Genomic DNA, 18092 nt, shown 5'->3' with positions numbered 1-18092 from the left:
AGCACCATAATGATTGCTGATTCAGAGCACATACAGCCTCCTAAAGAACTTTTGCTGGTAGCAGATGGGGCACTCGGCACTGACTCTAGCCAGATTGGCTTTGGCGCAGATTGGCAGTGGAAGTCCAAGTCCATACATGACTCATCTAAGAAATGTTGATCTCATTCAAAAAATCTTCACAGAAATATCCAGAATGTTTGACCAGCTAACTGGCCACTGTGGCCCAGTCAAGTTGACACATAAAATTAACCATCACATATGTGGCTATATATACAGACGATGATTTGACTTAAGGTTTTTGACTTGACAAGGTTATGATACCATCTCATGATGCCAGGCAGCAGCAGTGGGCCACAGCTCCCAGTCAGCCGTGCAATCACAAGGGTAAACAACCAATAGGCCTACAACCATTCTGTCTCCATACAACCTTTCTGTTTTTCACTTTCAGTACAGTATTTGTTAAACTACATAAGATAGTCAACTCTTTATTATAAAATACTCTTTGTGTTAGATGATTTTACCCAACTGTAGGCTAATGTAAGTGTTCTGAGCACTTTTAAGGTAGCCTAGGCTAAGCTATGATAATTGATAGGTTAGGTATGTTAAATGCATTTTTGGCTTATAATATATTCAACTTAACAATGGGTTTATTGGGATGTAACCCCATTGTAAATCAAGGAAGATATACGTATATACACAGAGGGGGAGAGAGAGACGGATGACAAAACAGATACACAAAATGTTAATAATTGGTGTATATTGGCGAATAAAGGAGTTCCTATATACTGTTCTTGAAACTTTTCTGTAAGTTTGATGTTATTTCAAAATAAAAAGTTTAAGTGCTAAAAGAGATTGGTTAAATAAATTTATGGCACATCCATACAGTGGAATAAACTATAGCTCTTAAAATTATGGAAGGAGTTTTATATGAACTGACATAAAAAGATTTCCATGAGTTCCCGTTGTGGCGCACTGGTTAACAAATCCGACTAGGAACCATGAAGTTGCGGGTTCGATCCCTGCCCTTGCTCAGTGGGTTAACGATCCGGCATTGCTGTGAGCTGTGGTATAGGTCGCAGACGCGGCTCGGATCCTGCGTTGCTATGGCTCTGGCGTAGGCTGGCAGCTACAGCTCCGATTCGACCCCTAGCCTGGGAACCTCCATATACCACGGGAGCAGCCCAAGAAATGGCAAAAAGACCAATAAATAAATAAATAAATAAAAAGATTTCCAAGTTACAGGAGAAAAGCAAAGTGCAGAATATCCTGGGTAGTATGGTATCATTTGAGTGAAAAAAAAAACATTTAATTAAGTGTATGTTTATAAATGCCTTTAAAAGCTGTGCAAGGATAAACTAATAACAGTGTAATTAATCACTAAGGCAAAATTGATTGTTTTAGTAGGGGAAAACTAGAAAGGAGATGATGCAGGGAGAGACTTTTCATCATGTATCCTTTAGTATCTTTTAAATTTTGCTATTGTGCATATTACCTATTAAAAAAAAGAAAACTGAAAAGGAAAATACAGAGTATCATGATATTCACCTTTGTATATATACATACTTTCGCCTATATCTTTGACCCTCTCAGAATCGTATGAAAAGCAATATATGGATGAAAGAATTTGAGCATTTTTAAGGCTTTATACTCATGTTGTCAAATTGTCTTTAGAGAGGTAAATATATTAATACTTTGTGTGTATGTGTGTGTGTGTTTTCATCTTTTCTAGGGCCACACCTGGAGCATATGGAGGTTCCCAGGCTAGGGGTCCAATCAGAGCTTCAGTCGCCAGCCTACGCCACAGCCACAGCAACACAGGATCCGAGCTGCGTCTGTGACCCACACCACAGCCCATGGCAACTCCAGATCCTCAACCCACTGAGCAAGGCTAGGGATCGAACCCACAACCTCATCTTTCCCAGTCGGATTCGCCAACCACTGCACCAGGACGGGAACTCCATATGTTAACATTTTTAGCATACTTTTGTGAATAATATTTTGTTTTTTTAATAAGCCTTATTAAGATGTAAGTCAAATATCCATTTAAAGTGTACAGTTCAACAGTTTTTAATATATTCACATATTAACTATAATTTTAGAACATTTTCATCACCCCAGGAGGAAACCTCTTACTCATTAGCATTCATTCCTGATACCCTCCTGCCCAAATCCCCATCTTCTTGCAACCACTAATCAATCTACTTTCTGTCACAATTAATTTGCCTATTCTGGACATTTCATATAAATGGAATCATACTGTATATGATATTTCTTTGTGACTGGCTTCTTTCACTTAGAATGTTTTTAAGGTTTATCCATGTTGTAGCTTGTATCAGCACTTCATCCATTGCATGGATATACCACATTTTGTTTAAATATTTTTTGGTCGATGGACATTTTTGTTTCTACCTGTTATGCTGCTACTAGGAACATTTTTGTACAGTTTTTTTGTGAGGACATATATTTTCATTTCTTTTATATATGCGTAAGTGGAATTATTGTATCATATGATAACCCTGTGTTTAAAGTTTTGAGGCATTGTCAGACCATTTTCCAAAGTGACTACACTGGTCTTTATTTTTTTTTAAATTTTTTTGTCTTTTTAGGGTCTTATCCACGGCACATGGAGGTTCCCAGGCTAGGGGTCACATCAGAGCTGTAGCTGCTGGCCTACACCACAGCCACAGAAATTAGGCAAATCTGCCTAGTATCCATGAAGACATAGGTTCGATCCCTGGCTTCACTCAGTGGGTTAAGGATCTGGCATTGCTATGAACTGTGGTGTAGGTTGCAGATGCCGCTCTGATCTTGTGTGGCTGTGGCTGTGGCATAGGCCAGCAGCTACAGCTCTAATTGGACCCCTAGCCCAGGAACCTCCATGTGCCATGAACGCAGCCCTAAAAAGACAAAAAAATAAAAAAGAGAGAGAGAAAAACTAGGCTTAGAAAATGGCCAGGAACAAAAGGATACTGGCTACACAACTGAAAAGCATCTCACAGAATCCGTCTAACAAGTACGCAGCTTGCACAGCCAGTAATGCTATCCCTAGACATTGGCAGTATTTTTGTCCCCAGGAGCTGAATATTGCTATTGATCTGTGAAAATAACTTACCACTTCTTCATATCTGTACCACCAGCTCAAAACTAAAAAACCAAGCAGATATATCTGATTAAAGACCTCAGGTTTTATGATTTCACCCTAACTTCTAGTAATGCCGATTTGTCTAGGAGAAGGCAAGACTCAAAAATGGGGGATTTCTCAGACAATGGGAAGGATTTCACATGCCGATAATCTCTGACCTCCAAAACAGTTCTCTGTAAGAGACTATAATTTGTCATCCAAAAAAATAATCAGTAATCTGGCCTTTGGGTTTTTTGGCTTTTTTTTTTTTTTTTTTTTTTTTTTTTTTTTTTTTTTTTTTGCTGCTATTTATAAGAATCTTTTAAAGACACTTTCAGGGAATTCCCTAGTGTCCTAACAGATTAAGGATCCAGTGTTATCCTGCTGTGGCTCAGATCACTCCTGTGTTAATGGGCTCAATCCCTGGCCCAGGAACTTCCACATGCTGCAGGTGTGACCAAAAAAAAGATTCTCAGATTTCAGTCAGCATGTCTGGAGTTTGAACACCTATGGACAACTAGCTAATAATATCTTCCACCATGTAAATAAAATTAAGTATCATTCTGTATATAGTGGTAAATAAATACTTAAATGAGCTTTTTCTTTTTTTTTTTTTTTTTGGTGTTTTTAGGGCCACACACGTGGCATATGGAGGTTCCTGGGCTAGGAGTCCAATTGGAGCTGTAGCTCCTAGCCTACACCACAGCCACAGCAACACCAAATCTGAGCTGCATCTGTGACCTACATCACAGCTCAGGGCAATGCTGGATCCTTAACCCACTGAGCGAGGCCAGGGATTGAACCTGCAACCTCATAGTTCCTAGTCAGATTTCGTTTCCGCTGAGCCACGATGGGAACTCCTTAAATGAGCTTTAATACTACAGATTTTCAGTCTAAGACCATACTAACATGAGGACATAAAAAATTGCATCCATAATTGAATTAAGCCAGAAGGGTTGAGCCATAATCCATTAGGTGATTTTCTGGGTATATACTACCTTTTTAGTTTATATTAAGTGGTGGAACCACACGTTGGAACACAAACACTTGAATTTCATTCCCACTCTGTAACTGTCCGGTGCTTTGTGATTAACTTCCAGAATCTGATATTGGGAGATTCTATCTTTTGTCAAAATAGTTTTGTGAACTTATCAGTCTGTTGAGTAACATTTACTCTGTAGTTTATCTGCAGAGTATTGTCTGGGTGCTGCAGGGAATAGAAGAAGTAGGTAGGTGTTCCCGTATAGTAGAATGTATTTTATATATTGACCCCTAATTCAAAATCTACATTCTCATAGTGGTTCTGGGAACTAAAGTAATTTTTTTTTTTTTGTCTTTTTTGTCTTTTGCTGTTGTTGTTGCTATTTCTTGGGCCGCTCCCGTGGCATATGGAGGTTCCCAGGCTAGGGGTTGAATCGGAGCTGTAGCCACCGGCCTACGCCAGAGGCACAGCAACGCAGGATCCGAGCCGCGTCTGCAACCTACACCACAGCTCACGGCAACGCCGGATCGTTAACCCACTGAGCAAGGGCAGGGACCGAACCCGCAACCTCATGGTTCCTAGTCGGATTCGTTAACCACTGCGCCACGACGGGAACTCCGAACTAAAGTAATTTTATAGCACTTGGAGTGTGGGGTTTTTTATTTGTTCGTTTGTTTCTTTTTATTTATTTATTTTTTTGTCATTTCGCTATTTCTTTGGGCCACTCCCGTGGCATATGGAGGTTCCCAGGCTAGGGGTCTAATCGGAGCTGTAGCCGCCAGCCTACGCCAGAGCCACAGCAATGCGGGATCTGAGCTGAGACTGCAGCCTACACCACAGTTCACGGCAACGCCGGATCATTAACCCACTGAGCAAGGGCAGGGACCTAACCCGCAACCTCATGGCTCCTAGTCGGATTCGTTAACCACTGCGCCATGACAGGAACTCCCTGTTTCTTTTTAAAAAAAATAAATTCTGGCTTTTTTTTTCTTTTTATGGCTGCACCTATGGCATAAGGAAGTTCTGCAACTAGGGGTCGAATCAGAGCTCCAGCTGCTGGCCTGTGCCACAGTCGTGGCAATGCTGGATCCAAGCTACATCTGTGACGACCGCCACAGCTTGCGGCAGTGCCAGATCCTTAACCCACTAAATGAGGTCTGTGATCAAACCCACATCCTCATGCACACTCTGTTGGGTTCTTAACTTTCTGAGCCACAATAGGAGCCCCAATTTGGCATTTTAATAAATATTCTTAGGCATAAATAGAGTGTTTCCTTTTCCTTCCATTATATGGACTCATTTTAAAGTTGCTTTTTTTCTGTTCGTTTAGTTTAATACAGTTTTTTAGTAAAATGAAGAAATGGATGGACATGTCGAACCTGCCACAAGAATTTCGTGAACGTATAGAAAGGCTAGAAAGAAATTTTGAGGTGTCCACTGTAATTTTCAAGAAATTTGAACCAATTTTTTTAGATATATTTCAAAGTCCATATGAAGAGCCACCAAAGTTACCACGAAGCAGGAAGCAGAGGTGAGACCCTTAATTCTTATATAATTGACATAGAAATTATGATACAAGCTTAAGATAATTTCCATTTGATTTTTTAATTAAAGTATAGTTGATTTACCATGTGCCAATTTCTGCTGTACATCAGAGTTACTCAGTTATACATATATATACATTCTTTTTAATATTATTTTCCATCATGCTCTATCCCAGGAGATTGGATATAATTCCCTATGGTATACCATAGGACCTTGTTATCTATCCACTCTGAATATAATAGTTTGTCTACTAACCCCCCATCCCTGTCCATCCCTCTCCCCGCCACCCCATGTGACAAACAACAAGTCTGTTCTCTATGTCTGTGAGCCTGTTTCTGTTTTGTAGGTACATTAATTTGTGTCACATTTAGATTCCACATATAAGTGATATCATATGGTATTTGTTTCTTTCTGACTTACTTCACTTTGTATAATAATCTCTAGTTGCATCCATGTTGCTGTTATTGGTGTTATTTTATTCTTTTTTATGGCTGAGTAGTAAGGGAAATTTGCGTTTTTAAAAGTCTACTTTTTAACTTCATTTAATAACCCATAATTGTCTGGCCTTTGTGAACGGGAGTTTATAGGTAATTTGACTTTACTATTTGTTGTATTTGCTGTTTCAATTTAAGGGACACATGTGGAATGATATTTAGTAAGTTAGTCAAATAAAAGTACATTTTCCTCCTTTTTTTTAGGAGGATTCCTTGCAGTGTTAAGGAGCTTTTTAATTTCTGTTGGACACTCTTTGTTTATACTAAGGGTAAGGTTACACTTTTAATTGTTCTATATTTCTAATGTGGGAACTTGGTGCTATTTGACATGAAAGGTTTCTGGGTTTTATGTCTCTTTTTTCATATAAAGGTAATTTTCGTATGATTGGAGATGATTTAGTAAACTCTTATCATTTACTTCTGTGCTGCTTGGATCTGATTTTTGCCAATGCTATTATATGCCCAAATAGACGAGACTTGCTGAATCCATCATTTAAAGGTAAGATCTTATTTATTTTTGAAAACTGATTATCAATTTTTAGAAAAAGAGTTTTAAAAGTTGACCATATTCTTTTTCCCTCCATTGCTCTTTATACCCCGTCAAACTAGGTTTACCATCTGATTTCCATACTGCTGACTTTAGGGCTCCTGAGGAGCCTCCCTGCATCATTGCAGTACTGTGTGAACTGCATGACGGACTTCTAGTAGAAGCCAAAGGAATAAAGGAGCACTATTTTAAGCCATATATTTCAAAACTCTTTGACAGGAAGGTACTGTACTTACAATTAAATGACTCAGATATTAGGGGATTAGCAGCAGCCTCAAAGGGAAAACAATACTTTAAGCAACTTCTTAACAGTATAGGACTCAGGGTCAAGAGTCCCAGATTTCAGTCTCTGCTGTGAGGCAGAATTGTCCTATGATTTTCTGTGATGTGTGAATCTGAACTTTTGAAGAATATGACCAGTCATATGTACTGTCAAGTAAATGGACTGTCGGTGGCAACTGTAGGAAGTTCTGGTAAAGAATTATGAAGAACAAAACATCAGAGTAAACCTATAAAGAATTTTGAAAAGCAGGAGGTCAGAGTAGGCTAGTTTAGTGCCACAATTTAAGTAATTGCTGACTGTTGACTAAAAGTAGGGTGATATATAATAACTGTAGCTTTATTCCATATGAGTAGAGCAAAATCTCTTACAGTTTTATAAATCCCTTACAGTTTTATAGCCACTTGTGGGATACTGGCATGCATTCTGGATTTTTTTTTTTTTTTTTTGGCCACACCCACAGCTTCTAGAAGTTCCTGACCAGGGATCAAATCCAAGCCACAGCTGCAACAACACCAGATCCTTAAACCCACTGCACTGGGCTGGGGATTGAACCCATGCTGCCTGAGGGACAGTGTCAGCTCCTTAACTCACTGTACTACACTGGAAACTCATGGATTTTTTTTTTTCTCATTAACTTACTTTGCTCTTGACATATTTATTAATTGGCTTTTGCCTTTGGGTCTTAATTTTTTATTTCCCCAGTGTTGAGTCATTTAATCCAACTAGGCCTTGAGGTGTTTTTTTTAATTAAAAAAGAGAAATTTGGATTAGGTCGTCACTGTGGTTCCCCTTTTTACAGATACTGTTAGGAGATATTTTTCTAAACATAAAGTCTTCCCTAACTGGGTTCTTCTCTTATACTTTTTTATTTAGTCTTTCAACAGATATTAATTTGTGCATGTGTGTGTGTGTATGTATTTAAAGTGGCTCTTTGTCTGTAAAACTTTAATCTTTAGCAAAGTAAACTTTTTTTTTTTTTAACAAAGTAAACTTTTAAAGGAACTCAAGGATTATGTCTGCTGAGCTCTATAAAAGTATTGCACTAGTGGCCCCTGGGTATGATGAGCATACATCTTGGTTTGCCTGGAATATCTGGGTTCTGGCTGTTGTCTTGGCATAAGTATTATCATAGAGTCTTCTTTCACTCCAAAAATATCCTGATTTGGACAGTGTCCTCCTGCCCAGGGGCCACAGGTGTTTTGTTTGGTCTGTTTAGGGTGTTTTAAATTTTTATTTAATTTTTATTTTGTTCAATTTTATTTATTTATTTATTTATCTATTTATTTATTTATTTTTTGTCTTTTGTCTTTTTGTCTTTGTTGTTGTTGTTGTTGTTGTTGTTGTTGTTGTTGTTGCTATTTCTTGGGCCACTCCCGCGGCATATGGAGGTTCCCAGGCTAGGGGTTGAATCAGAGCTGTAGCCACCGGCCTACGCCAGAGGCACAGCAACGCAGGATCCGAGCCGCGTCTGCAACCTACACCACAGCTCACGGCAACGCCGGATCGTTAACCCACTGAGCAAGGGCAGGGACCGAACCCGCAACCTCATGGTTCCTAGTCGGATTCGTTAACCACTGCGCCACGACGGGAACTCCTTGTTCAATTTTAAACATACATATAAAGACTTTTTATATGAAAATTTTTAAAAAATCAAAAGCTATGTCAGTACTGGGTTGGAATTTCTACATGAATTTTTACATAGGTAACTGTTGTCAGACTAAATGATGGCCACCTCTTTTAGGATGCTCTCTTAGTTTATGTATGTTGAACCCTGATCCCTGAAAGCATTTGAGTTTACAACCTCTGATGTATAGTAGTCTAAATGTGGATACACAGAAAATAGTAATAACAGGGTAGTTTTTTTCCTCTCTTACCAGTAATACTAGCTTTAAACTGTTTGAAGTTTTTGCTTGCCTGATGTATATGTATATATATTAATGTAATGATTTTTTTTTTTTTTTCCGTTATAGCTGGTTTACAGTGTTCTGTCAATTTTCTACTATACAGCATGGTGACCCAGTCACACATACATGTATAGATTCTTTTTTCTCACATTATTCTCCATCATAAGTGACTAGATATAGTTCCCAGTGCTACACAGCTGGATCTCATTGTTGCCTGACATATATAATTATTCACTAAATGTTAGTTTCATTCTCCATAGACCAGTGTTTAGACGGCTTTCGGAATTCCCGTTGTGGCTCAGTGGTTATCGAATCCGACTAGGAACCATGAAGTTTCGGGTTTGATCCCTGGCCTTGCTCAGTGGGTTAAGGATCCGGCATCGCCATGAGCTGTGATGTAGGTCACAGACGCGGCTCGGATCCCGCATTGCTGTGGCTGTGGCTTAGGCCGGCGGCTACAGCTCCGATTAGACCCCTAGCCTGGGAACCTCCATATGCCGCGGGAGCAGCCCAAGAAAATGGCAAAAAGACAAAAAAAAATAAAATAAATAAAATTAGACTGCTTTTATCAGAATCACTTTGGGGAATTTGTTAAACAATACTGCCTTAGTTCAGGACTAGAGGTCTGTCAGCCTGCATTTTTAACAAGTTCCCCTACATGATTGTTAGGTCACTAAAATTTGGAAGCCACTGCTATAGACTAACTTCAAAAGTATTTTCAAAAATTGACTTTAAATATTCTTTAATATTTTATTCACATACTAAATAAGATATACTAGTCTGAAATATTTAGTAATTCTGTTTTTGTGTGGGTGTTACTTATAACAACAATGTGAAAATTTAGATAAATGTCATGTTTTTGTGTGTATGTTAATATGCTTACTTATACGATGTCATAAAATGATATTTTCTTCTCAGATTTTAAAGGGAGAATGCCTCCTGGACCTTTCCAGTTTTACTGATAATAGGTAAGTATCCAGCACTAATTATATCTAGCATAGCATAAGCTGTCAATAATGATTTGTTGTAGTTTGTTAAGTGAAATGTTATATCAAGGTACATCCTCCAAATTCAAGTTTCTTCTGCATTGGTGGCATTGAATGGGTGTAATCCCTAAGGCTCAGTGTCTTTAAGTACCTTTAAGAAACCAGTGGCTCTTAACTCATAAACAGACCAGATGGCTTCTGTATTTAAGTTTACATTCTTTCATTAATCAAATGTTGGCAAACTCAGAATGTGTTTATATTCCAAAGCAACACACAGTTGTTTCCTTGATGATCAGATATTTACTGGGTTCAACTAGTTTTCATATTGAGTATGTATTCTCTTTTTACTCACCTTTCAAAGTTATTTATTGCTGTATATGTGAATGTAAAGAATGTCCATGACCAGATAAGAACCTCTGATATTGTCAGATGGGCAGAGTTGATTGAAACTAGAAAGTCATGAGCTTTTCCAGGCTGTAGACTCCAAATCTATCTTCAAGTCAAGATAAAGCCATTGTGTAACTTAGTTTTATTCTAGCAGCTTAAAATAATTCTCTTTTCAGCAAAGCAGTGAACAAGGAGTATGAAGAATATGTCTTAACTGTTGGTGATTTTGATGAGAGGATCTTTTTGGGAGCAGATGCAGAAGAGGAAATTGGAACTCCTCGAAAGTTCACTGGTGATGCCCCACTAGGGAAACTGACAGCACAGGTTAATGTGGAATGTAACCTTCAACAACACTTTGAAAAAGTAATATAACCTAGCCTGGCCTCAGTCTTGACTGATCTTTTTCTCTCTGTATATGATTCTACTAACAGCAGAAGCATCTTTCAGACTAAATCTTGAGTTTTTTTCTACTAATTCATATTTCCCATGAAAGCTTTATAAGGTAATTTTCAAAACTATGGCATTTCATGGCTTTACCTCATTTCTTGCTATATTTCATATTTGGATATTTTCCCAGAATGCCTGTATCTTTGACATGAAAAGAGATTTATGTTTTCTTACAATTCTTTCTTTTCATCACTTTAGCCACGAACATCTTTTTTCTTCTTTCTTCTTCTTTTTTTAGGGCAGCGTCTGCAGCATATGGAAGTTCCCAGGTTTCAGGTCGAATTGGAGCTTCAGCTGCTATGCTACACCACAGCCACAGCAATGTGGGACCTGAGCCAAGTCTGTGACCTATGCCGCGGTACGTGGCAATACTGGATCCTTAACCCACTGAGCGAGGCCAGGGATTGAACCTGTGTCCTCTTGGATACTAGTCAGGTTCACTACCACTGAGCTATAGCGGGAACTCCCCACTGCTCTCCTGCTTTAAAATTTAGTTTACTTCGTACCCATGACAAACTGTGCTCTCCTAAACTTTCGGTCATATAATTCTGGATTTGATTCATAATAGCCAAGGCTTATTTCTGTTTTTATGTGTGAGGTAAGTTGGAGGATGAAGTCTAATGGAAAATTCATTGGTCTAGAAAATAAAAACCTAAATTTTAGTCCCAGCTCTGATACTACGTCTGTTACTTAAACAATTTTTTGAACGTTTCTGTGCCTGTTTCCTCATGTGCAAAATGAAAATGTGTATGTTATATTTCAAATGAATGTTATAAAGATAAAATGAGATTATAGATAGAAAGCACTTTGAAAAAGTGTTACTCAGATGTAAGGATGTTATTAGCATAATATTGCTCCAGATTTGGTTGGTAACCAGAAGAGGAGGAAAAAGTAACTTACTAAATGTGAGTAGAAAAGATGATATGGGAGTTCCCGTCTTAGCGCAGTGGTTAACGAATCCGACTAGGAACCATGAGGTTGTGGGTTCGGTCCCTGCCCTTTCTCAGTGGATTAAGGATCCGGCGTTGCCGTGAGCTGTGGTGTAGGTTGCAGACGCAGCTCGGATCCCGCGTTGCTGTGGTTCTGGCGTAGGCTGGCGGCTACAGCTCCGATTCAACCCCTAGCCTGGGAACCTCCATATGCCGTGGGAGCGGCCCAAAGAAATAGCAAAAAAAGACAAAAAAAAAAAAAAAAAAAGATGATGTGTTCTGAATTAAACACATATTGAGGAAGAAGGTAACTTTTTAAATCTCACATGTTTTTCTTTTCTGACAGAAAACATCATTTGCACCTTCTACCCCACTGACAGGACGGCGATACTTAAGAGAAAAAGAAGCAGTCATTACTCCTGTTGCTTCAGCCACCCAAAGTGTGAGCCGGTTACAGAGTATTGTGGCTGGACTGAAAAATGCACCAAGTGAACAACTTATTAATATTTTTGAGTAAGTACAATACTATTATTATTATTTTTTATTTTTTGTCTTTTTGCCATTTCTAGGGCCGCTCCTACAGCACATGGAGGTTCCCAGGCTAGGGGTGGAATCAGAGCTGTAGCCGCTGGCCTATGCCAGAGCCACAGCAACGCAGGATCTGAGCCGTGTCTGCAGCCTACACCATAGCTTATGGCAATGCCGGATCCTTAACCGACTGAGCAAGGCTAGGGATGGAACCTGCAACCTCATGGTTCCTAGTTGGATTCGTTAACCACTGAGCCACGATAGGAACGTCACTATTATTTTTCTAAACGTCTCTTTTCAATTAGATTCTATATTCCATTCTCTTTTTAGTATTTCAGAATTCTGGAAATAGTGGACCTACATCTGGCAAGTTTTATTGTACCATTTCAGTCACAAAGTATGTTGACCTAAGGGTTCCCTTTGTGGCGCAATGGAAACAAATCTGACTAGTATCCATGAGGATGTGGGTACAATCCCTGGCCTTGCTCAGTGGGTTAAGGGATCCAGCATTGCCATGAAGTGTGGTGTACATGGCAGATGCCACTCGGATCCCTCATTGTTGTGGCTGTGGTGTAGGCCAGCAGCTACAGCTTAGATTTGACCCTTAGCCTGGGAACTTCCATATGCTGTGGGTACAGCCCTAAAAAGTAAAAAAAAAAAACAAAAAAAAAACAAAAAGTATATTGAACTGAAATCAGAAGTACCTCTTAAAAATTAGATATAAATTATATTTTGTATTATTATAGACTTTCAAGTTTAAATCCTTCTTAAAGGATATTTAGGTCTGACATTCCACCCTGGTAACCCCCTTAAATTATGTATTACTGTTTTTTTCTTTTTACATTGACGTTAAATGGATTCAATCTAAACGTCTAGCAAATGGGAGACTGGTTACATATTGATGATATAGCCATAAAATGAAATTTTATGGAGTTGTTTAAAAAAAAGAAGCATATATCCTAGTAAAGATGATAAAGTGAGGCCAGATCAGAGAACCTTCTTTCCTAATACCTTATGAAATAAGAAATTAGTAGATATCAGTAAACTATTTTATCAGCAGCAACCAAATGAGGAGAGGGATATGATTTTATGCTATAACTTTCCCAAGTGGTAGTTAAGAAATGGATGATTCTGGTATGTCCCTCCCCAAGAGGTATTATTGGGGAAGAAGGTTATATTGCTACGACCTTGCGAATGCTCATTAATACCCCAGGTGTAGAGAGAAACAAATGGAGTGAGTAGGCAGATGGGTAAAAAGCTGTAAACCTCCCAAATTGAAAGTTCCTGTGTACCACCAAGCAGATAACAGCAGAAATAGGGAAAAATTCCGAAGACCTGCCATTTTCCAAAGTTGCTAGCTGATTTGGGGAAAGGTCCTCATAGAATTAGAAGATATCCCTGACATAGGTATAATGAACCCCGGAATGGGGACATTTAACTAAATCTCAGAAGAGAAAGCAGAGTCCTGGTGTTCCTGCAGAAGCTGAACACAGCACAATCTGAACTCTCCCCCTGGTCCCCAAACCTTAATCTGCAGAAAAGTGTACAGAACAATCCCCAACCTCAATCATAGCTCAAAGATAAGTAGATTGCAGATAAAGTAGAAGACTCATGAAGATCTGCCCTCATAGCATTTGAATAAATAGATCTGGACTAAACTACCCATTCAGCATGAACAAGTTAAAAAAGAAATGGTAAAGCAACTATGCAAACATTTTATAGAACAAGAAAAGGTAGGAAAGAAGAAAACATAGACTGCAAAAGACAAAGACCTTAGAAACAAATAAGTGGAAAACATGCCGTTCTTATGGATTAGAAGATTTAATATTGTTTGTCCATATTACCTAGAGCAATCTACACATTCAATACAATCCCTATCAAAATCCCAATGGCATTTTTTTACAAATAGAAAAAAAATCTAAAATTCATAATCTAAAATTCATATGGAATGTCAAAGGACCTTTTGTGTGTGTGTGTGTGTGTGTGTGTGTGTGTGTGTGTGTGTCTGTAGCATATGGAAATTTCCAGGCCAGGATCAAACCCACACCACAGCAGTGACCCAAGCCACGGCAGTGACAGTGCCAGATCCTCAACCCGTTGTGCCACAAGAGAGCTCCTCAAAGGACTTTTAATAGACAAAATAATCTTGAGAAAGAAGTACAAAGCTGGAGGCTGCACATTTCTGGTTTCAAAACACCATACAAAGCTACAGTAATCAAAACCGTATAGTAGTGGCACAAATACAGACATGTACACCAATGTAATAGAGTAGAGAATCCCCACATAAACCTTCATGTATATGATCAAATGATCTTTAACAAGGGTGCCAAGTCTACATCGGGAAAACTAGATATCCGCATACTTAAGAATGAAGATGGGGAGTTCCCGTCGTGGCGCAGTGGTTAACGAATCCGACTAGGAACCATGAGGTTGTGGGTTCGGTCCCTGCCCTTGCTCAGTGGGTTAACGATCCGGCGTTGCCGTGAGCTGTGGTGTAGGTTGCAGATGCGGCTCGGATCCCGCGTTGCTGTGGCTCTGGCGTAGGCTGGTGGCTACAGCTCCGATTCAACCCCTAGCCTGGGAACCTCCATATGCCGAGGGAGCGGCCCAAGAAATAGCAACAACAACAACAAAAAGACAAAAAAAAAAAGAATGAAGATGGACTCTTATACCATATAAAAAACTTAACTCATAATGGATCAAAGTACTAAACATGAGATCTTAAACTATTAAACTAGAAGAAAACATAGGGGAAAAGGCTTTATGACATTGAAATGACAGTGATTTCTTGGATATGACATCAAAAGTATAGGTAACAAAAGCAAAAATAGACAAATGGGACTCTATCATACTTAAATACCTCTGAACAGCTAGAGAAATAATAGGATGAAAAAGCCACCTGTTGGAATAGGAGAAAATAATTGCAAACCATGTATCAAAGAAGGAGTTAATAGCCAGAGTATATTAAAAACTCTTACAATATATATATTAAAGTCACCTGATTTTTAAAAAAGGCAAAACACTTGAAGAGACATTTCTCCAAAGAAGACACACAAATGGCCAACAAGCATATGAAAAAATTTTCAACATCACTAATCATCAGGTAAATGCAAATTAAAATCATGGCGGAATATCTCCTCATACTCATTAGAAAAAACCCAGAAAATAACAAGTGTTGGTGAGTGTGTGGAGATTCAGAATTGTCGCTCTTTTGGTGGGATTGTATAATGGTAGAGCTGATTTGGAAAACAGTATAGAGATTTCTCAAATAATTAAAAATAGAATTTTTATGACCTCGCAATCCTGCTTCTGGGCATATATTCCAAAGAGTTGAAAACAGGATCTCAAAGAGATACTCAAACTCCCAAGTTCTTTGCAGCTTTACTCACAAGAGCCAAGATGTAAAAACAAACTAAATGTCCATTGATGAATGAATGAAGAAAGTGTAGTATGTACAACAGAATAGTACTCAGCCTTAAAAAGAAGGAAATACTGTCATAGTGCAACGTAGACGAACCTTGACAACATAGTGCTAAGTAAAATAAACCAATCACAAAAAATATTGCATGATTCTTCTTGTATGAGATATCTAAAGTAGTAAGACTGATAGAAACAGAAAGTAGTGTGGTAGTTGCCAGAGTCAGGGGAGGGGGAAACAAGTATAGAGTTTTGTTTATACAAGATGAAAAGTTCTGGAGTTCCCGTCGTGGCGCAGTGCTTAACGAATCCAACTAGGAACCATGAGGTTTCGGGTTCGGTCCCTGCCCTTGCTCAGTGGGTTAATGATCCGGCGTTGCCGTGAGCTGTGGTGTAGGTTGCAGACGCGGCTCGGATCCCATGGTTGCTGTGGCTCTGGCATAGGCTGGTGGCTACAGCTCTGATTCAGCCCCTAGCCTGGGAACCTCCATATGCCGCAGGAGCAGCCCTAGAAAAGGCAAAAAGACAAAAAAAAAAAAAAAAAAAAGATGAAAAGTTCTAGAGGTGTACAGTAATGTACAATGTTGTGCACATAGCTCACAATGATATACACTTAAAAATTTTCAACCACATAATAAAAAAGACAACCTAGTTGAACAAAAATATAACTCAAGAGGCACAGCTTTACATCAGAGGAATTTGATAACAAAATGAAGTGTTTTTGTCATGTATGCTACCTACCTTTCTGCATGTGATGCTGGTCTTTTGAGCATGGGATTGGGAGTCCTGAACCCTACACTAGTTGTTTGGCTTTGGGCAAATCATATCCTTTCTCATAGTCTTGGATTGTTTGTCATTTCTGAATTAAGACCTGTATTCTGTGTTTGAATAACAGAAAACTAACAAGAGTTAATATAAAAGTAACAAGGTTAATTGCTTCTTGTCAAATATCCTCCTTTTTAGTTTTCTGTTTTTTTAAATTTGTTATTCTTTTGGCTTTGGTAACAACTACATACAGTTGCACAATATATACATAAACACTGCCATATCATTGTTCTGTTTTTCTTAAAAAAGGCTTATTGAAATATAATTTATATACAAGTCATCCTTTTTACTGTACAATCGTATCACATTTGACAAATGCATACAGATGTATAACCATTACCACCATGATCAAGACATAGTATAGTCCCCCCAAATTTATGCCCCTTTGTTGTCAGTTCCTACACCATCCCCAGCCTTTGGAAACCACTGGTATGTTTTCTGACCTTAGAGTTTTGCCTTTCCTAGAATTTCATATAAATAGAAGCATGATTTAGAGGACATTAACTCCCCTAATGTGAAATTCCGAAACAATATGCAAAATGATTTTATTTAAAGGATATAGGCTGGTTTGAAATATGCTGTGTTTATATATCTAGGTTTACAACTGAGCATATGGACTTTGGTAATTAAAGACTAAACTTAATTCTTGAAAGAAGAAATGTTGGTAATCTTGGGAGTTCCCACTGTGGCTCAGCAGAAACAAACTCAGCAAGTATCTATGAGGATGCAGGTTCAATCTCTGGCTCTGCTCAGTGGATTAAGACTGGCTTTGCCACGAGCTGTGGTGTAGGTTGAAGATGTGGCTTGACTCTGGCGTTGCTGTGTCTGTGGTGTAGGCTGGCAGCCGTAGCTGATTCAACCCCTAACCTGAAAACTTCCATGTGCCACACCTGCAACCCTTAAAAAAACGAAAAAGAAATGTTGGTAGTCTCAATTTTTTTTCCTGGTAATTAGGTTCCTTTTGTATTTTATAGGTCGTGTATGCGTAATCCTATGGAAAACATTATGAAAATAGTGAAAGGAATAGGAGAGGCTTTCTGCCAACACTATACTCAATCAACAGATGAACAGCCAGGATCTCACATAGGTAAGTAGACAAAACTGAAGTTGATACATCATTGAAAGTAGGTAAATTGTCCCCCCAAAAATAGAAATTCAAGTTTTTTCCCTCCCATTTTAAATACATCAGATTTAAGTTTATATAGGTTTTGTTTTTTAGTTAATAGCTGCATTTCATTAGCACATGTTTTCCCTTTATTTCCCCCCATAGACTTTGCTGTAAACAGACTAAAGCTTGCAGAAATTTTGTATTATAAAATATTAGAGACCATAATGGTTCAAGAAACACGAAGACTTCATGGAATGGATATGTCAGTAAGTAAATTAACTCTCCCAGCCACTGGCAAGGTCCACAGATCCTAAGCCTGGAAGCAGTATATTGAGAGTCTCTGCAGTTCATTGTGGGGGTCATCAGTTAATGGCAAACTTAGCCAAGATGACGTGTTTACTTGTCTTTGGCACATCTAGTGCTAGCTGCCTCTAGGCAAAAGTGTGAAATACATGAAATTTGTCCTTGGTACACCATCATTATACTTTACGTTTGGGCCCTTTTTTTGTCCTTTATCCCTATCTAGCTAATAATGAAATCACCCAACTGTTAAGCCAGCTGATAATTAAGATATGTGGGCATACCTCTC

General features: G+C 38.6%; 1 protein-coding gene across 9 annotated transcripts in view; it reads left to right on the top strand.

Moving 5' to 3' along the window:
* The window catches only part of RBL1 (RB transcriptional corepressor like 1), a 78105-nt gene that overhangs the window by 13449 nt on the left and 46564 nt on the right, over positions 1-18092 (top strand). For 5 of the 9 annotated variants that reach the window (XM_021077348.1, XM_021077347.1, XM_021077343.1 and 2 more), the window contains 9 exons: positions 5434-5634; positions 6347-6411; positions 6513-6641; positions 6752-6912; positions 9795-9844; positions 10426-10612; positions 11972-12138; positions 17370-17482; positions 17666-17769. In XM_021077348.1, the coding sequence (XP_020933007.1) occupies positions 5434-5634; positions 6347-6411; positions 6513-6641; positions 6752-6912; positions 9795-9844; positions 10426-10612; positions 11972-12138; positions 17370-17482; positions 17666-17769 (1177 nt within the window). The remainder of the gene's footprint in view (positions 1-5433; positions 5635-6346; positions 6412-6512; positions 6642-6751; positions 6913-9794; positions 9845-10425; positions 10613-11971; positions 12139-17369; positions 17483-17665; positions 17770-18092) is intronic. The other 4 variants (XM_021077349.1, XM_021077346.1, XM_021077345.1 and 1 more) reach the window with 1 other exon arrangement.

The sequence above is a fragment of the Sus scrofa genome, chromosome 17 (genome assembly GCF_000003025.6).
Source record: "Sus scrofa isolate TJ Tabasco breed Duroc chromosome 17, Sscrofa11.1, whole genome shotgun sequence".
Lineage (NCBI taxonomy): Eukaryota > Metazoa > Chordata > Mammalia > Artiodactyla > Suidae > Sus > Sus scrofa.
Note: the sequence above shows the minus strand (reverse complement) of the source record. Positions and strands in the feature narration are given on the sequence as shown.